Source organism: Panthera tigris, chromosome B3 (genome assembly GCF_018350195.1).
Source record: "Panthera tigris isolate Pti1 chromosome B3, P.tigris_Pti1_mat1.1, whole genome shotgun sequence".
In the NCBI taxonomy this organism is placed as follows: Eukaryota; Metazoa; Chordata; class Mammalia; order Carnivora; family Felidae; genus Panthera; species Panthera tigris.
Window position 1 is genome coordinate 3022879 of NC_056665.1, and position 27765 is coordinate 3050643.

The following is a 27765-nucleotide window of genomic DNA, read 5'->3' on the forward strand; positions in this document are numbered from 1 at the left end:
CCCACAGCTGTGGGTGTTCAGATGCACTCTGTAGAGCCCCGGGAATTCCTATGGGGCCTCAGGGAGCTGCCACCTGCACCTGGGGCCGGGTCTGAGGCTCCCCTCCCCCCTCCCCCCTGCTCCCAACGGGGCGGCTGCACTTGGATTGTTTTTACACTGGAACTTCCACACTGGGTTTCTCGCGGAGAATGCACTCCGGCCAGAAGGGACTCTGGGGGCTCCAGGGGTGGGTGGACTCCATGTGCACCCATTTTAGGGGGGAGCAGACCCCCCTCGGGTTTCCCTATGGAGGAGGGCTTCGCCGGGGAAGCCAGACAGGTTATGACCTGTGACCAGGCCTCAGGACCGCGCAGGGAGGCGGAGGGGACATGTGGTTAGGGTCTGAGCGGCCCGAGGTCCCAGCCCCAGGAGCCGAGCACAGGGCTTCTGGTGACTCACCACCCCACCACCTCCAAGGCCTCTCACGGGCACCTCTGTCTTTTTTTCTTTTAAATGTTTATGTATGTGTTTTGAGAGAACGAGAGAGAGCATGAGACGGGGGAGAGGGAGACAGAGAATCCCAAGCAGGCTCCACACTGTCAGTGCAGAGCCCAATGTGGGGCTCGATCCCACAAACTCTGAGATCAGGACCTGAGCTGAAATCGAGAGTCAGATGCTTGGGGCACCTGGGAGGGTGGCTCATCTGGTTATGGAGCCTGCTTGGGATTCTCTCTCTCTCTCTCTCTCTCTCTCAAAAACTCTCAGCTGAGCCCCCCAGGTGCCCCTCGGGGGTCTTCTCTTTCCCCTCCTCTTCCTCTCCCAGCTGGCTCATGATCCTGATTCCCTATTCAAGTTCCTGAGACCCATCATCAGTGTGCCTGGATCTCTGACCTGTGGGTGTAGCCACGTGGTTCAGAACATGCCCACTCCTGGGACAGGAGCATCCCGTGCCCTTCCCCTCCGAAGACGCTGTATGGGGGGTGTGGGGGGCACAGACACGGGGGCTGCCCTGCCTGTGGGGTGACCGGGCATCCGCCGGCCCTCCCGAAGTCAGGGCCGGCATCGTGCTGCCCTGTCTGGTGCATTCGACTCGGCCCGCAAGGCTCTCAGCGCGGCACCAAGCACGTCCCCACCCACCACCACCCGCCTCACTGCGGACGCAGAGCCCCTCGGGCCCTCGGCAACCAGGCGGCGGTGCGGGACCCCTTTGTTAGCTTTTCCATCCCAGGGAATCGCCTTTTTCTGATCATCAAAGTACTACACGCTGGATTCGCAAAGGAAAAACTTTACAGAAAAACAATGTAGAAAGGAAACCGCTCTGTTAATTACGCCCCCGGCGATAAGAAATTTCACAGGTCCGTAGCCAGGTCTCCGGGTTTTTACGGAGCGCGTGATAACGACGTACACGCACGTTTTAAATACGTGGTAAAAACGGATTCAGGCAAAGTATAGCATCTTGGGATTTCGTACCCTTCAGGAGCTTCCAGCCCTCAACCAGCCGCGGAGCCAGCAGCTCTTTCCGGATGGACGTTCGGAGCCTTCCCGGTGGGGGCCGTTCCACATGGCCCCGTGCGGATACCTCTGCGCGCTTGTGTGATGCTTCCGTAGGAGAGGTTTCTAGAAAGATGCCCAGGGTGCACGTACGACCACCGTACATTCTAGCACGCACGGCCAAGCTGGGGAGAGACCACTACTCAAAGCTGCTTGTCCGGGCCGGCCCGCAGCTGCCAGGGGCTGGCCATCCCAGCCCCCCCCCTCGCCCCCATCTGTAGGGGATTCTGAACAACCTTCTGGGAGGGAAACATACCGTGAAAGGAAGGCAGCAGACACAGTTGGTTGAGTCACAGAAGGAGGTAATAATCTCGAGTGCGCTAGTGACAGCCGCTTGAATCCATCCCCAAGCCTGGGGACGCCCGGGGGCACCTGTCTGTTCGTGTGGGAGGCGGGTTGCCAAGGGGCTGACTTGCTCAAGACGCCACAAAGCCCGGGACGTAAAGGCCCGCTGCGCCGAGGCCCCTCCGGCAACACCAAGAGGGAGAGAGAAGAAAGAAACGAAATCCAGCTCGACGGCTCCGGCAGGAGCGCGGCTCAGGGAACGTGGTGGCGGCCGGCAGGGGCCGGAGGGGGGGGGGGGGGGGCAGTGGTGAAGAGGACGAGGAGGTCACGCCCCACAGAGCGTGGATCTGACCCCGGGCCCGGGTGAGACACGCCCCCCCCCCCCACCCCAGAGCCAGCGGTCCCGAGGGGGAAGCCGCGGTGTGACCCGGGCCACCAGGCCGTGGGCGCAGGGCTCCCTTCGGGCAGGGCAGATGCCGGGTCCGCGAGGAAGGCTCCGTGCACATCACCTGAGAAACGCCAGCCCTGTCCGGGGAAGGGAAGCAGCTCTCCGAGAGAGGAGGCTGCGGGTGGTCTCAGACCTCGGGGGCTTCTGCCTCCTTCGGAGAACCACGTGACCAGTAAGCACCGCTTTTTCCGTCTGGATCCAACCCTTTCCAAACGCTCAATGCTACGCATCTGGGAGCTAACAAATGCTGCTTATTTGGTGGGGGGTCAATTTTAAAAACACTCCGAGGCCGCCGTGAAGCGGCCAAATGACTTCACCTCCAAGTGACATTCTCAAGAGGGAAGTTTCCTAAACAATTTTTTCCAAGTTTATTTATTTACCCTCAAGAGAGACAGAGTGAGAGCAAGCAGGGGATGGGGCGGAGAGAGAGGGAGAGAGAGAATCCCGAGCCGGGGCCCGAACCCACAAAGCGGAAAATCACGACCCAAGCGGAAACCAAGAGTTGGACACCCGGGCGCCCCTAAAAGTGAAGTTGTGTTAGTGAGAGAAAATGTCTTTGGAAAAGGTAGCATATGAGATGGAAAGTGTGTATTTCCAATGATCTCATCTGATAGCAGAACAGGAGTCCACGAGCTCTGAATTTTCCAGATGTACTTAAAAAAAAAAAAGAAGAGAAGTAAACATTCAAAACTAGACCTCTCATAAGGTCGCTTTTTCTGAGTTCGGACAAATAAAAAAAGAAACATCTAAATCTGATGTTCAAACAAGGCTGTCCGGTGTGATCCAGCCTTCTTCCCTTAACGGCCCATTTATCGGTGCCCCAGATCCTACAGCTTGCCCCTCCCTTCCTTGGCTCCTACTGGGTCTCACAGGCAAATGCCTCCTTCCTCCGTCCATCAGTGTTCTGTCCAATGACCCTTACTTTCCCAAGCCTAAAATAACGGCGTACGCACGTGGAAAGGCTCAGTGATTAAAAAAAGTGATCGTTAGGATTTTATTACATCAGAAACTCAGCCTATAAATTTTCTACAACTAATCACCGAGAAAAGGATTTTTTCCCCCTCTGTACCTCTATTTTTTATTTTGTTATTATTATTTTTTTGAAGTCTTAAGGGTTTCTCTATCTACTATAAGGTAGAAGATACTCTCAGCCAGACCCAAGACCCGGGAGGGACGTGCAAAATCAACAAAGAGGGTAATGAAGTAACCCCCAAACCGAACGCTCTAGCCCTGCCGGGGGAGGGACCGAGGTGTGGGATAGAGAGAGTTGCCTGGCCCTCTGGAATGTCCTTATCAACCCGGGCCCAGAGGAAGGGGATGTGCATTGGAAGAAACCCCATCCCGCTACTCAAGCCTCTGGCCTTCCAGCCCTGGGCCACGACTGCCCAGGTTGGGAAAGGCCTGGACCCTTCACTCCAGCCCTTCTGGGAACCCTTACTTGTTCGGCCCCCTCACTCCCTTCCTGCTCGTCTTGTCTGGTCGGAACCACTCTGCCTCTCTCTAGAGCCTGCTGCACGGGGCTCCGCTCATAACCAGAGGGCAGATACACCGCAGGGTGGTCTCTTCCCTCTTCTCATTGCCAGGCCACTAGGAGACGCTCGCTGTGCTGCAGACTCTGACCACCGGCAGGATCAAAGGAAAAGTGTTAGCACCTCTACGGTCTGGTTCCTGTGTTTTGGTCAACATTCATAATCTTGTTTTTAGAATCTGATCTAAATGCTTGGCTTTTATTGTTACTTTCATCTATTTCTTTTCTATCCTAGAAAGTTTAAAATGCTCTCTGCCTTAAAAAGAAAGGGCTTGAGGGACGCCTGGGTGGCTCAGTCGGTTAAGCGTCTGACTTCGGCTCAGGCCATGATCTCGAAGTTCGTGAGTTCGAGCCCTGCATCGGGCTCTGTGCTGACAGCTCAGAGCCTGGAGCCTGCTTTGGATTCTTTGCCTCTCTCTTTCTCTGTCCCTCCCATGCTCATGCTCTGTCTCTCTCTGTCTCTTGATAATAAATAAACATTTAAAAAATTAAAAAAAAAAAAAAAAAGAAAAGAAAGGGTTTGACTGTTTCACAACGAACAGCTTCTAATTTGCAGATTTAATAACATACTCACCTGGAGGGCTCCTGCTCTGTGACAAGCTGCCTAAGGCTCCAAGCCTTCTTTGGTCGTTGTCAGACAGGAGAGAAGGGGTATTGCCTACCCAGTGCCCTACTCTCCGTGTCAGGTGCACAGGCTAGCCTAATTTCTGAAATCAATTATTTTCTAAACTTACCAGCCAGAAACGGAGCCATTATATATTTCTGAAACTTGGACACCACTGCTGTTAGTAGCTTTGCCTACTGGGCTGGAGACACAGAATATAAATATAGATATAAAGATGCCCCAAGTCCTTCCCTCTGCCATAGTGAGGACCCAGCTCCTGTCGACGATCCTAACACAAATCAGGCAATAATCCTTGGGAACTTTTCGTGATGCGCCTGGAACAGGGCTTACTAAGAGGTGTTAACTGGATGAGAAACGGGACCCCGGGCTGTGGGCTGTGAACTTAGCTATTACCTGGCACACACACACTTGCACGTACTGTTGTATACACACGTGTGTGTGTGTGTGTGTGTGTGTGTGTGTGTGTGGTGTCCTAGGGATCACAACAGGACTTGGGGATCTCCCCTCACGTCTATGGACACTGACCCAAGCAGCTCGTCCCTCTGCCCCTCTCCCCGCCCCAGCCCCTGGCCCGCCCGTGCTCCAGGGTCATGGGGAAAAGGCATTACAGCCATGTTGTCCGGTGCCCGTCCCCAGAGCAGGACGGCTGTCCCCAGACATCAATGCCAAGTCCTCCAGGAGCGAGGGTCCTGGGTTGGTGGCCCCCCGCTGCCCGAGGCCTGCCCGTAACTGACTACAGACACCCCGCCTGCGTGAGAACAGGAACACTCCCGCTGCCAGTGAGGCTAGGCTTTGGGCACGGCCCCAGGGCACGAGCGAGCAAAGACACGGTCTCGGCACCCACTCCTGCCGCACAGGGACGTGGTTCCTGAGTGGGGGGGGGGGGGCACCACGGCGTGCACGTGGGGTGGACGACTCACACGGAGGGCTGGCCGCACCCCCCAGCCGGCTTCTCCGGGGTCACTTGACCACTCGTGACCGTCTCCCTCCACGTGGGGACGGTGCCGCGTCACCTCCCCCGCGCCGGCGCGTCTGGCAGGGCCCCACGGGACTGCGGAGAGAGCTCCAAGTCTGGGGCTGCGCCTCCTTGCGAAATGAGCGAGTGCCGGGAAGGGGCAGAGTCCCAGACTACTTGTCACGGCACGTGTGGCGCTCGGAAGGGTGCTGTTTACGAAGGCTGCCAATCGACGCGCCAGCTTTTCCTCCCTGTCAAAGTTTTCAAGATAAACCGATGCCCGGAATAACTCTCCTGAGTTAGCTCAAGTATCTGTACCTGGTAAGCTTAAAGTGACGGTGACTTATGGAGCCACACTCTCGCCAAAGTCGGGGTCAATTAGAGCCGACCAGCTAGACCATGGCTCGAACGAACAAAGATAATGTTTCTATAACCAGTATTAGGACCTCGTTTATTGACCTAGTGTATGGGAAGAAAGCCCATTGAAAGCCTCTCAAAAACAAAGTCTGATCTGATCGTCGTACGTGTTTTGAAAGAGAATCCTTCTTTTAAGTGGCTATAAAAATTACTAGTGCAGCAAGCATCAAAAATTACAAAATCTACTTTTGGCTGAATCGCGTTGACTCCTTCCAGGAGATCTCCCCGAAGGGCGCAACCGAGGAGGTTTAAGAGTGTTTGCAATAAAGGAAATAATCTCGTCACGTCAGCTAACGTCCCTGAAGGTTAACAGGAAACCACCCAGGAAGTTACAGAAGTTATTTTTCTAAAGAACAGGCTTACGGCCTAACTCTCACCAACACCTATCTGAACACGAGCGATGTGATTTATGAGGGAGTGCGAAAGCAGGTTTGAGGCCAGCGCCAATCGGACGGGACAGCGTGGCCACACAGACCAGCAGGGCGAGGGTCAGCTACGACCGGGCCGGACTGCAAGTGGTCTCTCGAGGACGCGGCCTGACGTGGGAATCAGTTAGGACCGCGCCGGAGCGAGCTCCCCTGGGGCGCGGGACGCCGGGAACTTCTCGCCTCGCACCAGAATGGGTCAACAAAACCACTTGGGAGACACGTTCTCTCGCACCTCTTTAAGATACTTATAAGCATCAACTTTATTGGCAGTGGGCTCAGAGAGGTTTTCCCAGTATCTGGCCTGGGGTGACACCTCCGTCCGAAAGAGGCGGCCCTGCCGGGGGCGGGGTTACTTATTTTTGCTGAGGGTTCTCTGCTTCTCCGCGTGCGCCACCACCTTCTCCTCCACGTAAAGACCCTTCCGCTTACGCACGGCGTCCATGTACTTCCGGGCCTGGTTCTCAGAATCCGCCTTCTCCCCGAAGTGTAAGTACTCCTCCTCGGTGGTTGGTACCCAGAAGGGGTCGCTGGGGATGACCTGGCGAGAGAAGGGGACAGAACGTGCCAGGTCAGGCAAGCATACCTGGATTTCAAACAGCCTTGCCAAATTCCTAGCGTGAGGCTGAAGAACCAAAGTTAAGCCACGAGCAGCCAATTGCTGGGAAGGGCAAGGAACAGTCGTGAGGGATCACAGGATGCGTGAACAGAGGGAAGCAGCTTCAACAAACCTGTAAGGTGCACGACATCACCCCGAGGAACAAGGGCGACTCTTAACTTTGAATAACGTGACGGAAAAGCTCCCCCTCTCGCTCGGATGCATCTGGGTACCAGCGGGGTCTTTTCATTCACTTTGCCTTCGTCCCCAGCAAAGACCAACGCCCTTAAGCCCACTTCCGGTCACGCCGAGCTTTTGCTCCCAAACTCCGTGGTGTGACCGGTGAGCCGGGCCGCTTGGCCCATGTTCTGTCGGGACGAGCGGCAGTCGGCACTGCCCTCCCTCTTTGGTCTGGGCCCCCGCCTGCTGGCGCCCTCACGGTGAGGGGGACACGTCCAGGGGAGCCTCCTCGTGACGGGAGGGAGAGGGCAGAGCCTGGGCCCCGGGGAGGGGGGCGGCGGGAGGCGGGGCTGGTCTGTTAAGTAGTGACGTAGGGGTGCCCAGTCCCTCTGGGATGAGCAGCTGCCGGGTCACGAGGCCCACAGCGATGGCCACGCTGGACACAGACTTCCCTGAGGTCCAGGACAGAGGGGGCGGACAGTTTCCTGCAGGCAGAGAAGGTTCCACGAGCCGCACACTCGTGGCCTGTCTCTGCCTCCTCGCCAAGGGTTCCCCCAGGATGTGACAGGTAAGTGTGAGAAGAGAGAGGACCGGGGGACAAGGGTCTTCTTCCCCTCTCCACTAGAAGTGCACAGTCCGCCCCGTCCCTCCGCGTCACTTCCGGAAGCCGCCCTGACCCGACCCTGCGGCAGGAGCCCCGCGGCCTGGCTGGTCTCATTCTGGAACGTGGCGGCAGGGGCTCCGTACCCTCCACGGTCGAGACCACACTCTCCAAGGTCAGCCTGACGGGTAATGAAGGTGAGAGTCTGGCCTTCACACCTTCTCCGGTTTGTCGTTTTCTCTCATTTCTCAATTCGGGAAAGAAAGGGGTGGTATTTACTAAGTGGCCTCAAGTCCTAACGCTTTTCAATTTAAAATCTAGAAATGGCGGAAAAGGAAGTAGTTGCTCTTCAGCACCAGCAATGGAAGGGTCTGGTCTGTGAACCAGGAGGGGGAGGAGGGGAGCCCACAGTAGGAAATGGGGGTAAAACCCCTGTCCGCGTCCCACAGGGCGCCAGGCCAGGTCCGCTGCCCGCTCAGGACGGGCCCCAGCCACACAGCCCAGGCCCTCTCTCTGGACCTGGAAGAACCACGTGTGCCCTGGGCCGTGGCTACCACTGGGGGACAGAGGGCGGGACGGATCGAACTGGGCCCGTGCCCGCGGTCCTGCGCCATCCGCCCTGGTGAAGGCGCCGAGCTGAGCAGCTGCGGAGCTGTGGCGCTTGGGAGGGACAGGTGACTCGGAGATGCCCCAGGGTGACGCGGGGGAGAAGACCCGACTGAAGACGGCTTCGCACAGGGCACGACAGGAACCCCCGCCCCAATCAACAGTAACCAGACTCAACAGAGGGAGCATTCGTAACCAAGTAAGAGAGGTGACGGAGTGACCGAGAGTTACAGAGTTCACTTAAAAATTCTCCAAGAAATAAGGGGCGTGTGGGGGCACTGCATCCATAAAACATGAGGCAGCTGTAAAAAAGTAAGAGCCAGAAATCCTAGAAATAAATTCAGACGGAAGGATGAAAAAGAAAGAACTTCGGCAGGCAGGTTAAATAGCGAACCGCTGAGAAGACCCCGTAAATTAACAGACTCGACGTCCAGGATAAAGAACTCCTACAACCCAGCAGAAAAGACGAGCAGCCCAATGGAAAGACGGGCAGAGGACTCGAAGGGATCTTTCTCCAAAGAAGATGTACCAATGGCCAGCAGGCCACGAAGAGACGTCGGTCATTAGTCACGAGGGAGACGCACATCAAAACCACGATGAGGCTCCACCTCGCGCACGAGGGCGACTTCTACCAAACACGGAAAAAAGTGTCTGGTGAGGAGCCGGTGCCCCACGCCGGCCCCGGTGGCGCTTCCTGGTGAAGACCCCCTTCTCCCTCACACCACGCGGCCACAGAAGCCCTCTCCTTGGGGGGACAGCCGGGAAGCGGAACGTCCCCCGGGCAGTCGTCCACAGACTGTCTACGCTGCGGGAGACTAGTTTTAAGCTGGTTACTGGCGTCCTCCCCTCACATCACATAAGCCCATCAGAGCATATAAAGAAGCTGCATGTTCTCAGCAGGTCTGGGGAGTAGCAGTGAAGAAACTGTTAATCCTGTTTACAAAGTGATGCGTTTTTATAAATGTTTGTTTATTTTTGAGAGAGAGAGAGAGAGAGAGAGAAACAGAGTGTTAGTGGGGAGGGGCAGAGAGAGAGGGAGACACAGGATCGGAAGCAGGATCCAGGCTCCGAGCTGTCAGCACCGAGCCCGACGCGGGGCTCGAACCCACGAACCACGAGATCACGACCTGAGCCCAAGTCGGACGCTTAACCGACTGGGCCACCCAGGCGCCCCTAAAGTGACACATTTTATAAAGAGCAGTAAGTGAACTATGCTAGTTGAGAGACACCAGACTCAGACCAGTCCTTGTTTCAAAACCGTTAAGACCAGGGGTTTCAAAAGGTCCATTCTGCGTGGCCCTCCGCACAGACTCCAGGGTAGACTCGAAGCCTACCTTCTGCACTCACCTCTGCGTCCTGGGGTCCCCTGGAGTCCCGCTCCAGACCGCCCCTCGCCGGGGGGCTCGGGTGCCCACACCGTGCCGTGCGCTACAGAACGGCACCCTCGAGGCCACAGGGCAGAGCTCGCATCAGTTTGGAAGAAAAGGTGCTATTTTCTAACTGGTTCACCCAGAATTCATCTGCCCACAGCGAGAATGTTGTTCTGCAGCCCCACAGCCTGGAGGGGACGGCATTTTCTAGCTCACGGGAAGGAAGGCTCCCAAGTGCCAGCTGCTGTCCTGGGCATTAAAAACAAAAACAGAAAGAGGAAGAGGAGGAGGAAAGGGGGCAACGGCCCAGAAGGGAAGCGCGTGGGGAGCCCCGTCTCAGGTCTGTGCCCGGCTCTCGCTAGGACGGTGGCTGGCGGGTGGGAGACACCGCGTCCGGAATAAACTTCTTCAGCGCTACTGCGCTCACAGCCGCGGCCTCCTCACCCCGGGTGAACTCCAGCCCGCCCCCCCCCCCCCCCCCCCCCCCCCCGCGTGGTCTCAGCATCGAGCAGCCAGTCTTGAGGTTGTGCTGACATGCGTGTAGAACTCCACTGGGTGGGAATATTTTTCTCTCTGTGCCCGTTATTAGCTCCTTTTCTTCGCTTTTCACAGAAGGGGTAAAACACAGAAATTATGAGATTGCTGACTTCAAAGGTTTCCTCATGGAAAATGCCTGTAATTTTATTTTCTCTATTTTTTGAAGCACTTTCTCTCAAAAGCTCTTGATTGTAAATTATATGGTGTGATAGAACACAAATGGAAGAAAGTGCCTTGGAGCGAGAAGCCAGAGCTCAACAACTGTGTTATTTCTAAACCCAACTAGGGGGGAGGACGAAGACAGCCAAAAACTATCACATCAATGACATTTAATTATAACGTCGTTTTCAAGACTTTCGCAGATTTGAAGCTGTCGGGAGTGGGGACTAGGACAGGTGGCAGGGGCCCGGCAGACGGTGGTACAAAACTGGAGCGGGCTCTTCTCGACCGCACTCGTCTCTAAATTTACCAAGAGACTGACTTTTAATAACCAACTAAGACAGAAACTAGTATTTAAAAAAAAAAAAAAACAAACTACTATTAAGTACGTAAGATTTCTGGCCTTTCTTTTGTAAGTGAGAGAAAAAGCAGATGGAAAAGTCATCGTGGTTTTCACATTAACAAAAATTGCCTATTTGGTAAGAACCTGCTGTTCCTAAGTATCTCTTCCCCTGTTTTCTTTGCTAATAGGTATTTCAGGCTCGGGATGAGGGGAGGCACACTCTTTCTGTAAAGAACCAGAGTGCAGGCCACACGGTCCCTGGACAGGACCTGCAGAAAACACGTCTAAGAATGGGTACGACCGTGTTCCGGGAAACTTCGTTCACCGGAGCAGGTGACGGGCCATCGTCTGCTGACTCCTGATTAGTGAGGCTCCATTTCCCAACCTGCTGGTTAGGTGGGCGTTGTGACATCTGGCCGCGCGACTGGCTGTGGGCACTGGGACATTCACGTCCCTGCAGGGAGGGCACGCGCCCTCCTCTTCCCATTCTCCCACTCCCTGTTCTTCCCGCCTGGGATGCGGACGTGTGGTGCGAGGGAGAGCAGCCACTCTGGACCCTCGGCAGAAGCCACGTGCTGACAAAGGAGTTGGAGCAGCCTGGGCCCCCGCCCCCACCTTCCGCCAGCCCAGCATGAGCCCCCAGCACCCCTGCCACCCCCACCAGGGAGTCCCCTCCGCCCAGGCCCCCGCCCCACAAGAAGACAATCTACTCTGAGAAGGTTTTCACAGAACAGTCTTACCTGCTTACTTGCCAATTAGGAAACAATGAAAACTTCGTAGAGTTTTAAAAACGTGCTTTATAAAACTACTTTCAGGGATAAGGCCGACTGTGAAATGATCACTTATTTTTAGCAAACAGGATATGTGAATTCAGGAACCCAGTTCCTCCAATCATGATGCCCCTACGACAGCTCTGAATCCCTGCTTTGGATCTGTCCACACACGGGACCCCCCGGGATCACGAACTTGCACTCTCTCTGTTCTCGTCAAACATGCCAGAACCCGGCCTTGTCACTGGTGGCATCAAGGCCACCTTCCTGAGACGGACACCTTGTCATTGGCAAGATGGTCGGACGGGTGAGCTCCAAGTTCTAGCACCGAGGAAGACAGTGCTTTGCCCTCTCGAGGTCACTGCTCTAAGTGGGATAAACCCCCCTTCGGTTCTAAATGTCAGCTGCACTGCCCTGTGATCACGCCTGGTCCCTAAAACACACGGGGGAGGACTCTGGAGACTGTTCCAGTAAGATCATCCCTAATAGACTCACTACAGACGTAGTTCTTCAGAAGCTGCTTGGACAAATCCGTTCTTTGTATCCCTCACTGGTGTTTATTCCTCTGTAATAATCGAGTGCCAAAAACAAAGCTGAAAAGGTCCAAGTTTGGGTAAGTGGGAAATTACTACCCACTTAAGTTCAGAAATTAACAAATAAATGTTTTGGGGGGCGCCTGGGTGGCTCAGTCGGTTAAGCATCCGACTTCGGCTCAGGTCATGATCTCGCGGTCCGTGAGTTCGAGCCCCGCGTCGGGCACTGTGCTGGCCGCTCAGAGCCTGGAGCCTGTTTCGGATTCTGTGTCTCCCTCTCTCTCTGACCCTCCCCCGTTCATGCTCTGTCTCTGTCTCAAAAATATATAAACGTTAAAAAAAAAAATTTGTTTTTAAATAAATAAATAAATGTTTTGGACCTCCTGTTTTCTGCATAGTGAAACATGGAATGATACCTATTTTGATATAAACCGATAAAACCACCAAAACTTCATTTAGTTTCTAGACAAAGAGACAAAATGAAGAAAATTTCATAGTAAATCCCTGTTAAGATGAAGACTGTACTGATTAAAAAAGAAAAAAGAAAAAAAAGGAGACTACACCAGAACATTAACCGTGGTTCTTTCGAGCATTACGGATGTGCGTTTTTTCTTTTAGGAAAAGTAGACACAACTGCCAGTTCTGGACAGCCACTTCCCTGGTGTCCATTTAGGTGACAGGAACCGCCCAATTAAAACTAGATTTGCCGTCAAAGTCCGGCTTTCTGAAGTGCTGATTTCCTTGACTACAAAAGTCACTTTAAAAAGGAAGTTCTCCCTCACTTACCACATTCCCCTTTATTACCCGCACTTCAACGGTTTCTTTAAATCCTGCTCTGGAGAAAGGGGCCCATCTGGCTACAGAAAGTGAGAAAAGGGACGAGCTGGCACCGGACGTAAACAGTCGTGATTAGGCAGGGCTAGAGGAGACAGCCCCGAGCGCGTCCACACCACCGGGAGCCTCCCGCGGTCGGGCACCAGGCTGCACGTCAGCACGCCATCCCAGGGGCGGGACGCACTCGGGGGGCCCCCCGGCTTGCCCAAGCACGCGGCAGAGGGGGTCTCTGCAACCCGAACCTGTGGCAGCACAGCCAGCGCTGGTCCCACTAGGCACGGGCCTCCCCGGGAGAGGGAGCCATGGGCCGTGCCTTCTGTTCCCTGCAAAGTGACAACAAACGCTGTTTCCCTAAAACAGCCCTTCTTCTTACATCCCATAGCTTCCAAACCCTCCTCCTGACCCGAGACGGGGTCTGGAAGGTGACCAGATTTTTCCGCTCTCCTTCGCCCGCCTGTCCCGCGGCGCCCTCCTCCTCAGTGCCCAGCTAGCTCTCCTTCCAGGACCTGCTCAGGGAGGCTGATCTGACCTCCCTACTCCGTGTTAGTACCCTCCCCGCCCAACCCCAAAAGTGAAAAAACGATGTCTTCACCATCTTTTCCTCTCCCCCAGCAATGCGGACCCACGTTTGCAGTTTTAAGTGCGGGTAAGGTTTGCTCTTTGCCCACCTTTACCGACACCGACAGTGAGGGGTTGTGATGGACCCTTTCACCCCACAGCGCACGGAAGTCGCGGAAACCCGCAGAGTCCGCGGCGGGGACTGAGGACCACAGAACGCACAGGAGCTTAGAGCTGGTCCTTGCCAACACGACCGTTCCCCTCTAAATGCCTGAAGTATTTTGCCGCTGGAAGAAAAGTTCCTGAGAGCTTCACTTTCAACACGTCTGTGATTTTTCCCTTAAAATTCTAACCGCTATCTTCAAAGGGAAACACAGGATCGAACGTTCTGCGTCTTAACTTTTGCATCAAACAAAAGTGAAGAATGAGTGTGTGTATGTGTGTGTCACAGGCCCCACGTAACCTCAGGACCCTTCCATCTGGAGGAGAACAGCCCCGTGCCTTCTCCCGGGCGAGGGACTGAGCGGAGGCCCCACGGAGGCTGCCACCCTCGGGGTCATCTGCAGGGAGCACGCTGGCGCCTGAGGAGGCGGGACGGGGCTGGACTGTTACCTCCCAGTGGCTGAACACCAGCTGCGGGCTGGCCAGGCCGCTCGTCCTCTTCCTGATCTCGTCAGCAAAGCCGAAGCTCTCGGCGACGGGCAGCACCGCCTTGATGATGAACATGTCCGTCCCTTCTTTCATTTCTTCTTGAAGCACTCGACCTTCTCTCTTGGACAAGACCGCGTAGACCCGACCTGCGAAACCAACGGGGCTCTTAAATTCACTGACCGGTGACACGTCCCGAGCCACACAGACACGCGACCGCTCACGCTCCCTGTAACAGTCCACCCGTGAGAAACGGTGCTCCCGAGAATTCTGGTTTACACAAGCATGAAAACTTTTTTCTTAAGTGTTTAAAAGTAACGCGACAAAAAAAAAAAAATCGGAGACGAAAGGCGAAACCACCCCAAACCGCACTGCCCGAAGGGCAGACCCCTCACACAGCCTGAGAAGCGGGCGGCTTTGAAAAGGACCTTTTGATGCAACATCCCCCATGACGGTCAGTCTCCGGGTGTGAAACCCAAGGAGACGAGTGTGCCTGGGCTTTGTACACACTGAAATACTCGTAATTATGAGACATTATTGATTTGATGAGGAAAGTGCGAGGCTATTTGGGCCCAGTAAGCAAGGAAAAGACACAGTAACATTTTTATATTAGAAATGAAAACAACACGCAGAGATGTCTGGTCACGTTTTTAAAAACTGGTTAACACGTTAAGTGTCGTAAGTATTTCTCTTCCCCTGGAAACTGTGTGTGGCATCTTTCCCATCTGATGACAAGGTCTACCCAGATCACAAGAATGCCCGCACATTCTCTTGGCTAACTACATTTTCGCAGTCAGGCCCGATGGCGCCTCCCACTCGGGAGGGAGAGGTCTCCCCGCTACAGAGGCCGGCTTCTGGAAGGGTCCCTCCGGTGCTCCAAGAATCCTTTTAGCCACGAGGGGGTCCAACTCTGCTAAGGACAGACAACTGAAAACCACACATGGTTGTGAGGAACCTGCAGGGCCAGCAGGCACGTCCCCTGAGGCCTCCGCTCACCTGCCACTTGGAAAAAGGAGTCTCGGCTGCCTGGCTGGCCGAGGAGAAGAGCGCAAGAAAGATGGCCCGTCTCCTCCAGGCGTAAGCCCCCACCATGGAGGCCCGCGGCGCCTCCCTTCCTGCGTGGGTCAGGCCAGGGGCCTCCGACCAGGTACCGCAATGGAGACCGAACATCATTCATCGTGTAATTCTCGGCCATTCGGTTCTAATTCCACTAAAACGAAATCCCCAAACTGAGGCATAGGAATGGATCACTGGGCAAAGGAAATCCGCTATAAAGAGACCCTTCCAAACGCACTTGGCTTTCACAACAGCCGTGTCCGATGCTTGGATGCATTCGGAGACCCTCCAAACTGGCCACTGTTCCAGCGGGGAAATTATGGTAGCCACATCCAGGAGGACCCGTGACCCTGCGGCCTCTGAGCACATGGCCTCCCCTCCACCGGGGCACCTGCTCCACTACTGGTCAGTCACCTGTCCTTGCACTCGACAAAAAGTCACGGTGCACCTGCTGCGCAAAGGCACCAAGACACAAGCATCCGCTGGGGAAAAGATGGCAACAAAAAGTCTAATCGATGCGAAGTTTTGATCAGGGCGGGACTTGGACTACCAGATAAACAGATAAACGTCTGGACCCAAATTCAAGGCCTTTTGTGACCCGGCAGCAACCCCTTACTTCAAGCTCTGGGGCCCACAGATCCCACAGCTGCAGACCCTCCACCGAGACCGCAGACTCCACTGAGACGGCACACGGGGCGGACCCTCCGCCCTAAGCCGGGGTAGGGCACTCGCTGCCACGGCACACCCTGTGGGCACAGTTCTCCAATCTAGGGTGCATCTCGGCCAACTCCACGGAGTTAGAGCCCATCTGGAACCACCTGGTCCGAGTCTCCTGTGGTACCCTAAGATCAAAACGGTCTCTTCGCCACGTGGGCTCCATTGAACCTAATCTCTTTCATGGCACTACATATTCCCGTCTGTATATTTTCTTCTCTGATGGGCAGCAAGATTGGTCTGGAGACTCTACAATCCTTAGAGCTGGGAGCTCGGCAATTAAAGGTATGTTTTGTTTCGTTTTTCCAAAATTGAGGAAAGGGAGCAGCTGTTCACAGCAATGTTTTCTCTTACGGTAGACAGGAAACGGTGCGGATTTCCAATCTGGGGATGATGGGAAGTAAATTATAGCATAACAAGTTGATAGGATATTATGCATAGATTAAAATGAAAATTGTGAATACTAAGTGGCCAAATGGAAGCATGCTTTTAAAATAAGTAATAAACGCAAAAAGCAAAACATTAAACTGCTTCCACCATAAGGTTACAGCTATGCGAAACATACTATTACAGACAAAGACTGTAAAAGAGTGGAAAATGACAGGTTGATTTTCAAGGAGGAAGATTCTTCTTTTATGTTGTGGTTTCTGTTATCGTTGGTGGCCCTTGTGGTGTAACTTCAATTAAAACACACAAAGAAATTGGTGGGCACTTCTTATAAACCAGGTCACGCCAACCTCTCTTCCTTTTGTTACAGAGCGACCAGACTGCTAAATCAGGCACGTGTGGTTGACAGGATACAGATGGGCTTTGACCAAACGTGAGCTACAGTGTACTGTGGACAGAGCGGGGGAGGCGGGCCGGCCGCTCTTGTGCAGATGAATCCAGCCACGAGTTTACAGGAAACGCACGTCAACAAGTTATGCCCACCCTGGCAAGATGTCCTGAGGCGGGCGTCCGTGTTCTGACCGCGGCTGCGTGTCCTCACGACGGTCACCAGCAACGTAAGGGTCCGGAAGGCATGATGACCAGATCCAAAGTTGACAGGGGGCCGGAAGGCTAATAAATACTTTGGCAGCATCAGGGTGACCGGGTGAGGACCCAAATGTAACAAGACACAGGTCCGCGTGGGTTAACGCAAAGTGTTACTACCGTTGGCTTCAACCACCCAACCGGCCAGCGTCGGCATGGTAATGCAGAACAGAAGTGCCCATAAAACCGAGTCGGAGCGGGTTCCCTCCAAGCTCCGTGGCAGTCTGCAGTGCCGTGGTACAAAGAAGGCCAATTTCACACTCAGCTGCTCAACTCAAAATTATTCTACCCATCAAAGCCCGTTTCAAAGAACTATCACTTTAGAAAAGTCTACCCTGTTTCAAATTCTGCTAATCCCAATTTCTCATAAAATTTCACTGGAAGACCACATTTATTCACTAAATTCAGCCGTGCTGTTTCATATAATGAGGCTTTGTCGCCTAACGCCTCTCTCCGAGCAGGGATCGTGCTTCGACACGGTGTAGGCACGTACACACGTCAGTACGTTTTGTTGAAGTGAATTAGGAAAGGCCGATGAAATGGAAAAGGGACCCCAAGTCTGGAACAGAGGAGGCTTTTAAAAGCAAACAGTGGCACTTACTAAGACTGTCCCTGACACCTCAAGGCACGTGTGTTCTCGCAACATGAGCGCGTACCCTACAGGTGAAAACAGAAGGCGGAAACTCCAACACCAGCAGGAACGTGTGATGTCACCGCCAGATAAAAACAGTGAGGAGCCAAGAATGAAAGAAGCTAACAGGTCAGAAGAAGAAATATGAACGTGACAAAAACACAAACCAATTCTAACGTCCGCTAAGTGAAGGGCACTTTTCATGGGTGAAAAATGAGAACAGAACCGGGCCTTTGAGAAAGTAGAGTTTGTAAGTGAAGAGGCCCATTTCCCCCGATGAAGGGATACAGGTCAGGCCTCTGTCCTTCTACAGAACACCCTACTCTGACCACCTATAGACGATATCTCGCTTTAACACCTTGTGTAGAAAGAACTCAGTTTTTAAGAGAGACTAAGAACGCTCATTTTGCTTAATAAGAAAGACCTGAATTTGTCTTTCAAGTTGTGCTAATTCTTAGAGAATTAAAGCATCCATCAACAAAGTCTGGGAGATGTCTGAGTATCTGGGCAGGAAGCAAAGGCCTTAGGGTCACCAAGGTCTCCTCATTTCTTGTTCCGGATGAAGGCGGTGATTTAGAAAGAAAAAGAAAAGCGCAGAAAGCGAGCAGGAGGCTATATTGACCTTGGGTACAAGAAAGTGGCTATCGTTACCAAAGGACCCCTTGAAGCGACCCAAAATGGGCTTAAGAGAAGACCCTCAACTCTGAGCAGCAGGGCCTCCAACTGACTCTGGAGGAAATGACTCCAGACCAAATCGAAACACGGGGTCTCTGTAAGGTGGCAGCCAGCTGGTTGGGGATAAATGTATCACACCAGCCAGAGCGTCTGGGACAAAGAGCCCGGGACTAAGCAGTCCACGCAAAGGGCGCCGCCTCGGAGGGGCCAGAAGGACCTACAGCACAGTGGACAGTGACCTGGAGGCAGCCAGATAAACACTAACTCTGCTCCTGAGACAGAAGGGGGGCAAGTAGCCCTGCGGATGATCAAGGTACGTCTCCTCCTACAAGTGCCGGGACGCAGTCTGACGGCCAGGTGGACAGGGCCAGGAGGAAGACAGGCCTGGGGCTGCCTGGTCACGTGCAGGGTCCTGTGAACTCCTAATGGAAACGGGAAAGCGGGCACAGAGCATGGGCGCGACAGGGAAGACGCGACGGTCTGCCTGGAATTTCAGCGGATGAACGCCACCACGGATTCTGGCTTCAGGTGTTAGGTGGGAAAATCTGCCTGGCCAGAAAGCAACGGACAGATGCCACTCCAAACAGATAATGTAGGAGAGACGGCAATCTGGGGAGGAACTGTGCATTCCTATTATCACCCCAGGAGTCCGGAAGGCGGAGGGATAGGCACAGATGTGCGTGGACCCTACACTTCCAGGTCGATCATTTCAAGTGCATGAAGGAGGAGAAGGAAAACAAGTTTCGGGATAACAAGTCCTAAGATAAAATTTCTTGGAGGAGTAATGAGAGAGAAATACCAACCATGAATGATCCCAATGACAGAAAAAGGAGGAGAGATCCTCCCCTACCCCAAAATACAACAGTGGCTCCAAAATAAATGTGTCGGGTCAAGGTGGGCAGGTTGCTGCGCTCTCCTGGCCTGTTGTAGGAAGGCGCGCACGACGGACGAAGGAGGGCTGTTAAAACCAGAGCAAGCTGAGCCCGCCAAATAAAAGGGCCAACGAACGACACCAAGCGCGGTCTGCGGTGTTAGTTTCGAAATAAGGCTGAGACGTGCCCACAGCGTGGAGAAATGAGTGTGGCGTCAACAGAGAGGCGCTGGAAAGCAGGGCGGCCTGGTATCCACGTCTCCTGCATTCTCTTCGCTGGGGAGAACGGGGGACAAAGGGGCCGGGCGAACGATCACAGCCGAGAGCGCACCGGGGCCCAGGACCGCCGGGAATCTGACGAGCAGGCAGCTGGCCTTCTTGAATGGGTTCCGTCTCCGGGGCCAGGGTCACATCTCACGGCCCTAAAGAACGTGTGTTTTTTGAGAAATTATCGATGACGGGAGGTGTGCTGAAGTACAGGCGAAAGGTAAGGAACAAATGAACTTCTGGGGGGATAAAAACACTGATTCTATAAACTGCAGATTAGGAAGCCGTATGCCAATTTCCCGCAGTGTTTTAAGAAAACATCATAGAGGTTTGTACATATTTCTGCGAGTAGGAGTTACTTGCGTCTGGAGACGCATGGACTTTCTGACACAAAACCTCACCAACCTCAGCTGACTTCTTCTATACGGTGGGCAAGGTGATCGTCGGGGGAACCTACAGACACGAAGGAGCCTCACTCCACCCACCCACTCAGTTCACCCCTTCCTGAGTTTCAGTTCTCACGAGAGCAGACACGCGAAAACACAATCAGTGTGTTACGGCTGTGGTGCTGGCACTTCCCAGAATCCTCCCTGTACTGCTGGGTGTGTGACGAGCCCGAGGAAAACTGCACTGTCCAGATGCGTGCGGTGCTCACGGAAACACACGCGTTCGCGGGACTCTGTCATCTGTACGGTCTGGTCAGTTGCCAAACTTCGGATTCTGCTTTCCGGGGAACGGGCGGGAAGATGTGACTTATCTTGAAACGGGAACGAGGCTCACGCTGGCTTCCCAGGGGTTCACGACAGGGGGCGGTGGCTAAATCCCACTGAAAGATCGCTACCGTGCCGTGGCCGTGTGGCGCCCACGCCGGTCGGCACGAACGGCTGCTCTCCGGTGGGTGCGGGGCAAGTGAGAGGTGCCCCGGAGCACAGCCCCGGGAACGGTGAAAGGGCACCAAAAATCGCACCGTGAAAAAATCAGCGGAAGGCTCCGGAGAGTTTTCTCAGGGACACGGAGCAGAAAACTCACGTGCTCCTCGGGCGCATGAAGTGCTCGCGCGGGGGGCGCGTGGCGGCGCACGTGGCTGCAGGCCAGCAGGCGACCACAGAGGGAAGACGATGCTTCCTCGGGGGACAGGCTGTGAGCTGCCCGTCGAGGCAAGTATTCAGGTGGCGGTGGTTCGTGGCAGGGCCGGGGAAACCGGAGCAGCCAGGTCTCCTGCACGGTTCCCCAATTCCAACTCCACCTCCGCCTCCGCAAATCAAGAAAGCTCTTGGTGAAAACGAAGAATGACGTCCGGGAATGGTCTCGACTGGTGTTCCTCCACCAACGCACGGATCCCACGAGCTCGTAACGATACGCTGGCCCAAACGGGGCCGAGACACATCACGTGCTCCCTGTCACCCTGCAGACACCGTGCACGCGTGCGCGGCACACACGGGCTCCGGGCGGGCGGTCCTGCGGGGCCAACCCCCTGCAACTGTTCAGCCCCGCTGCTTCTGAAACGCTGCTCTGGATGCTCGGCCCGTCTCGTAGGAACCCTACTGTGGAGGCAAGCCCAAATTTCTTTAGAGAAAAAATACCCTGACGAGTGAGATACCTGTTTTTAGGAACTGATCAGCAGAAGAACCTTACTAAAAAGAATGTAAAATAAGCACACACTGACTCAAAGGGCCTCAGAAGAAACCTACAAGCTCTCCAGCGCCGTTCTGGCCCCTGAAGACGGTTCTAGGACCGTCTCTCACGGGAGAGCTGCCGCAGGCCAGGCACCCCTCTAAAGCACGGACTTGTGTTCTCGGGTTAATCTTCACAGCCTCTGGTCGGTTATCTTCCTTTTTACAGGTGAACAAAGGCTCCGTGAAGTAATAGTCAAAAGTCAAAGCAGCTACTAAATGCCAGGGCTGTGTGTCTCCAGGGATCCCAGAGACGTTCCAGAGACAGAAAAATCGGGAGGAGGATCTGACGGAACGGTCAGTGGTGAATAAAGCCCCCGATGCTCTTCTTCTCCCGAAAGGACCCAGCACTTCCAGACGGCCTTTTGCCTTAGGTGTGCAAGAATGTCACCTCACTCTCCGATGGTTTCCAGAGAGACTCTGCCTACCTGGACCGACAGGGCCACTCACTCGGGAACACCGCTGCACGTCAAACCTTACGCCTGGGACCGTCGGGACAGGAAGGAGCCTGTCTGCTGCAAACGAAAAGATCTTTGGTAATCACGTTTCCTCCCCCATCGCCATTTCACTATTTAAGGCGTTCAGAGCCCTTAGCGCTTTAGTGACCCAGATGACGATGCAGCTTCTGCAAAAACAAAAATTAAGTGAGTCTGAGTTTTCTGACCACAGGGACCTCTCGGTCCTCACCCTCTTTTCCTTACCAAGAACATCACCGGTGGCCATGATGTCACACGTGTACATGGCTGCCATCAGACGCTGAGGCTTCACCTGCAGGGCATAGCGACAAGCTTCTTTCATGGTGGCAATGAGCTGTCCGGAGAAGGGTCCGTAGCAGTCAGTGAGCAAAGACTCTCCTCTCTGGGATGTCTTCTGCTCCGAGGGCTCAGAGCCGCCACCTTGCGGCCCCCCGTTTTCGCCTCTGCCGGGACAGGCTTCTCCTTCCGCCTGTGACTCCTGTACCACGTCCCTTCGCTCTTGATTATGTTTGTCACTTGCCCCTTGTTCTTCAAATTTACTTAGGTCCCATTTTTCCAGAATGAAACAGACGCCCATGAGAGGCTCCTCACACATGGGGCCAGAGAGGGTTGCTAGCTGGAAACCACTCACGATGCTGTTGCCCAAATCTCGGTATCTACTGGCCTCTTTGGAAGCTTTGACGCCTGAGCCTGTCCATACTGAGTTCTGGAAGTCTTCGCTTCTATTTACGAGTATGTTGGGCCCGCATTTTCTTGGCCCAAATGACCAGATTTGGTCAACAACGTTCCTCCATTTTCTCCCTGTTAGGTGCTGCTCTAGTTTTCCTTTGAATTCACAAATTTTCTCTTGGGTCTTCTGGTGGATCGTCTGAGTATTTCTGCCCTCATTCAAAGAGGATGTCAACTGCTCCATAGAACGAATCAGATCACTATTTTCTTCCAGGAGCCGTGTGACTTCTTCTGGAAGGGGCATGGCTCGAACACTGAGCACGGCGAGTTTGTTGGGGGTTGTTAGGGTGATGAGCCCATCAGAGTCAACTTGGATTCCTTCCGGGATTTTGCTCTGATCTTCTTTTGTTTGGTGGATAACTGCAACTTTTTGTTGTTTGCCTATTTCTTCGTTGACCATGTCGACTTTTGGCGGTTTTGTAATTGTTTCCCTGAATGGAATAATCGGTTCAGACACGCTGATCTGAATCTTCGCAAACCTACAAATTCAAGAGAAATAACAAGGTTACAATAAAAATGGCATCAAAACTTCCCTGCAGAACTGTGACACAATGAGGATTCTGAAGAAGCACAGAAACATGAAAATTATTTTACTAGGAAAGATCGGTCCTTTACATTCTATCAAAATTCAAACACCGCTTTCATTTCGGATTGAAAGGACCACCTCCAACGGGAACAGACCTTCAGGGAGTTCTTTGCGTACATTAGAATTTCACCGCTTTGTTCGCTCTCAAAACAAATCAACCATCTATTTAGATAATATGGTTTTGAGCGGAAAATAAATAGTTTCGTAAGATTTGACATATGAATTCTTTACAATATGATTTGCCAATTTAAAAACCAGGAGAAGAGAAGCTCGATGAGTACAACTCTAAACAAGGAATCACAGAACTTGAGGACACCTAGTCAAATCCTGACAACGGATCTGGCTTTGATAAATGCTCACAGCCAGGCTGGCGTGACCCAGGAGTCTGTCTAGAGAGACACTTTGAACAAGAACTTTCTGCAGCGATGGAAATGTTCCGTATCTGCGCTGTGATGACTGGACAGCTGAAATGTGGCTACTATAACCGGGGAAATGAAGTTTTCTTTTTATTTAATTAAATTACATTTAAATAGCCACACGCAGCTACGGAGCATTCGATACGTGGCTGTGTGACTGAGGAACCGAAGTTTTAATTTCACTTAGCTTTAATTTTAAATGGCCACGTGTGGCCAGGGATGACTGTATTGGCCACAGAGTCTCGCACCTCGGTCCAGTACCGAGTTCAGAAAGCCCTTTTTCCACGTGCTATCAAGTTTAGTTTCATGCCGCATTTTCTTCCAAATGAGTTATAAGTTCACGGTGGGCAGATTCTGGAAATTGGCGTGGATTGATTCGGAAAACAATGAAACCACCCAATCTTTCTTTATTTTCTGTCTACTTCATTCCCAGGTAACACTAAGGCTCTGGGCTGGTCTCTACCTGCCACTGGCAGTGTGGATGGATGTGTGCATAAACGCATGTGCAAGTATGTGTGTCTGTTCACACACATGTCATATGAAATCTTGGGATCGTGGACCAATGCTTTTCTCTGGGAAATGTTACGCAGTAAGGCCAACTAAATACTAAGTTTCTGAAATGGTCACATTTGATTCTAGATTTGTTTCTGGTTTCTGCAGAACATTCTGGGGATCTGGGGCAGGTATCTGGTTTATTTGATTTTATTCTTTTTGATTAAGTTTGAAAACTCAATACATGGATCGTTTTCTACAAACAGTATGCTACCAAAATAGGTACAACCAAATCTAATTGATTTTAGACTAGGAAACCTGAATGGACCAGAATGTGTGGAGGAAAATAACAATGTGAAAAAAATTATTCCCGAGAAAGGTTTTGGTTTTGCCAGTGAGCATGTTCACTGTCAAGGATTAGCTCATTTCAATGCTCTTATCGTTACGGAAGGTACGGGGTGGATGCCTTCCTGACGTCGTACGGAAATGTCTTTGTGAAATGTGTGATGGCGATTAAGAGTGCACCTGTCATGATGAGCGCACTGAGTAACAAATGCGATAGCTGAATCACTACATTGTACACCCGAAACTAGTGTAATGTTGTGTGCTAACTACGCTGGAATTAAAACACAAAGCTTAGTAGAAAAAAGTACCACCTTATTCAAGATGCTGTGTGCCTACTCATAAAAACGATAGCTAATGTCGCATCAACACGTATTTGGTGCTTACTATGTAAACCAGGAGGTGCCCTACACATTCTCATGTATTAAAGAAATGAAATAAAATATATTTTCCTCTTCGAACCTGACAAAGACAGCATACACAAACCCGTAGTTCAATCTCACCTAAGAATTCGGATATAAGATCTGAAATAACAAGGGGGAAAAAAGGATGTATGTGCACTTTTTCTTTTCACTAATCACTTATTCCATATGACACGGTGTGCTGTTTTACAGGTAGTTTATCTCTAGTAGGTATATTAGTATCCTCCTTGTCTAGAGGAGAAAACCGGGTAAGAAAGACGAAGTCACTCTCCCGAAGTCACAGAGCTAGTCGGTGGCGAAGCCAGGTCTGACCCCAGGACCCGTGCTCTTCCCAGTTAATGCGGTAGTGACAAAGTAAACAGCACATTAAAGGAATACTTCACCATAACACGAAGTAGCTTTTATCATAGGGCATAAAAATTTATTTGTATTAGGAGATCTGTTAAAATAATACAGCATATTGAAAACGTCAAATAGAGTAACCAATCTCAGTAACCATCTGTAAAAATGCTAAATTCGCATTCAATTAAATTGAATACCCATTCCTCACTTAAAAAAAAAAAAAGTGAAAGCACGTAGAAATCTCAGACACAGGACGATATTTTTAACATTATCATTATTTAGAGAAAATATGGTCTTATTCTTAGAACTGAACTGCGACAGCTACCGCAACTCTGACAGCAAACACATTTTTTCCTCGTGCTGTAACGTAGGAAGGGCTGGGAGTCTCATCAGGCCTTCGGTTTCCGGGGGTCCCAAGAAGCCCCTTGCAGTAATCACCTCTGAGATTGCTGAGAACCACTCCGCGCCACGAAAGGGGGGTGCACATCCTGTCCCACCTGCAGAGCACCTCGGGGCCAAAGGCCCTCCAAATCCGGGCAACGCGGAGCCGGCCCCTGCCTCCACGGGAACACGGTAGGCTCTGACCGCCCGCAACTTCCTGCCGTCTCTGATCACCACCACCTGGAGATGTTGCCGTCTCTGAGCTCCTGAGATGTGGTTGCTAAGAACCGTGACAGTTTCTCTGTCCCAGACACGACAGGGTGTCCCCTGTCTCCCGCTCCTGCACGTAATGTATTTCTGAAGATGTGTGTCAAAGTTGAAAAGGGAGCTCATGTATTAGAAGGCAGGTTCTGTCCTATGAGAGCTAAACGACTCTAGAGTTTTATGTATACTCCTAATGTAGGTACAATTGTAAAATTTTATAGTCCTATGGAACAGGTGACAAAACAATAATGTACAGATCTGTCAGTGACCACAAAGTAAACACCCACGGAAACTACCACTCAAGTCAAGAGACAGAACGTTAGCAGCCCAAGGACCCTCATGCCTTCCCCCAACCCCAAGAATAGAACCACTATCCTGGGTTTTACTCTAGTCCCTTCTTTAAAATTCTTATCGCCTGAACATGTAACCCGCATGTAACCCCTACCCGCTATAGTTCAGTCTGGTGCGCTTTTAATACTGTAAGTGTATATATAAACAGGATCAAATCTTTTTTTTTCCAGTTGGGTTCTCTGGCTCAGTATTATGCTGTGACATATCCATCCACGTTCGAATAGCTTGTTCACTGAGGTTACTATACAGAATTTCACGGTAAGAAGGTATCATGATTTATTTGTCCACTGTACTGTTGGGAGTTGTCTCCAGTTTGGGGACTATTAAAACATTTGTTGGGGCGCCTGAGTGGCTCAGTCGGTTGAGTGGCCGACTTCGGCTCAGGTCATGATCTCGCGGTCTGTGAGTTCGGGCCCCGCATCGGGCTCTGTACTGACTGCTCGGAGCCTGGAGCCTGCTTCGGATTCTGTGTCTCCTTCTCTCTCTGACCCTCCCCCGCTTGTGCTCTGTCTCTATCAAAAATAAATAAATGTAAAAAAAAAAAAAATTTTAAATGTTTGTTGCCACGAACGTTCATCATGCACACTTGCCAGGCTCAGACCAGAAGCCGTAACAAGCACCCACCTCCTCCCTCCGAAGGTAATACCAAAGTGTATTCCGAAGTCATAGCAACTCCCAGTATCCCCAGTTACGGAGGGGGATTCCTACTGCCCATCTCTGGCGCCATCTGATACGGCCACCTGCAAATTTCAACCCCTCTGGTGGGTATGCAGACATATCCCACTTTGGTTTTAACTTCCTTCCAGTAATTAATAGGGAGCTGAATATCTTTTCATATGTTTCTTGGTCTTTAGACTTTGGGGATGTGAAGCACCTGTTCAAGCCTTTGTTCCACCGTCTAGGGGTTGCTGTCTCTCTCATCTACCGGAAGGAATTCTTTATATACTGGGGCTTTAAGTCCCGTGTTTACTGTGCATATTACAAATGTGTTCTCTAACCCTAGGGTTTGCCTTCTTACACTTCACCGTGTCTTCTGACCATCAAACTTTACTCTGTCATTTGTGCTTTTAACGTCTTATTTAAGAAGCTTTTCCCTATCCCGAGGTCTCGAAGATACTGTGTGTTATCTTCCAGGTACTTTATGACTTTGCCTTTTACACTTCAACCCACGACAGACCCGGAATAGGTTTCTGAGTTCAGGATGAGGCAGAGGTTTTCCCAGACAGAGGTCCAAGCTGCCAGCACCGTCTGCGGAGAGGTGGTTGCCCCCACTGTTCCGCCCTGCCCCTTCCACGCTCACTGCCCTAGTCCTCCCGTCCGTCCGTCTATCCTTGTGTCAACGGCACAGAGTCAACTTCTGTAGTTTTCAAATAAGTTTCGATTTCCAGAGCAGTAAGAACTTCCACCTTGTCCTACTTGCGTAAAGGGTTTTGGTCCTTACTGGCCCTTTGCATTTCCACACAAATTTTAGAATCAACTCGTCAAGTTCTGCAAACACATGCAGTGAACAGCGTTGTGACGGGGGCTGCTCTGAATGTATGATCAGTTTGGGAAAAGCTGACATCATCATAATACAATTTTTTTAAGCCATAAAGATGGGAGACACCTTCTTTTGTGTGTTACAGTTTTTGCAGACAGCCTGGAACTTGAGTCCGTTTTATTCCCAGGCATTTGATATTTTTGTGACTGTAAATGGTAACCTTAAAATAATTTTCTTTTTCTGTTTATTAACAGTATATAGAAATGCAATCAATTCTGCATATTAATCTTGACCAGAGCAACCTTGCTGGGTTTACTTACTAATCCTAACACTTTCCGGCGTCTTCTGGATTACTGGCGCTCCGTCATGTCGTGTGCAAACGGTGGCAGTGGCAGCTGTCCCTTTTCGAGTCCCGTATCCTTTATGTTTTATTCTTCACAACGCTGCCCAAGACCGACAATACAATCTGAAACAGGCCTTGTTACAGGGGGTACCCTTGTTTCAGTTCTGACCCCCAAAGACCGTAAGTACATGTGTGCTCTAGTTACTCTGAGGATATTTTTCATCAGTTTTAAGCACATTCCTTCTATTCCTGGTTTGCTGAGAGCTCTGAGC

At 52.0% G+C, this 27765-nt stretch overlaps 1 protein-coding gene and 2 long non-coding RNA genes across 4 annotated transcripts in view; 1 reads left to right on the top strand and 2 right to left on the bottom strand.

Moving 5' to 3' along the window:
* Nucleotides 1–1281: 1281 nt before the first annotated feature.
* LOC122239178 lies at nt 1282–2085 on the bottom strand. The gene is made up of 2 exons (XR_006218130.1): nt 1787–2085; nt 1282–1655 (listed from the first exon to the last, which is right to left on the bottom strand). It is a non-coding gene; the product is annotated as an uncharacterized LOC122239178 (long non-coding RNA).
* A 129-nt stretch (nt 2086–2214) lies between these two features.
* Nucleotides 2215–4018, top strand: LOC122239179. The gene is made up of 3 exons (XR_006218131.1): nt 2215–2435; nt 3398–3458; nt 3847–4018. It is a non-coding gene; the product is annotated as an uncharacterized LOC122239179 (long non-coding RNA).
* A 2440-nt stretch (nt 4019–6458) lies between these two features.
* The window catches only part of EFL1 (elongation factor like GTPase 1), a 121269-nt gene continuing 99962 nt past the window's right edge, over nt 6459–27765 (bottom strand). For both annotated transcript variants that reach the window (XM_042987923.1, XM_042987924.1), the window contains exons 18-20: nt 21571–22553; nt 13915–14099; nt 6459–6754 (exon numbers count right to left, since the gene is read on the bottom strand). In XM_042987923.1, the coding sequence (XP_042843857.1) occupies nt 6566–6754; nt 13915–14099; nt 21571–22553 (1357 nt within the window). In that variant the 3' untranslated portion in view covers nt 6459–6565. The remainder of the gene's footprint in view (nt 6755–13914; nt 14100–21570; nt 22554–27765) is intronic.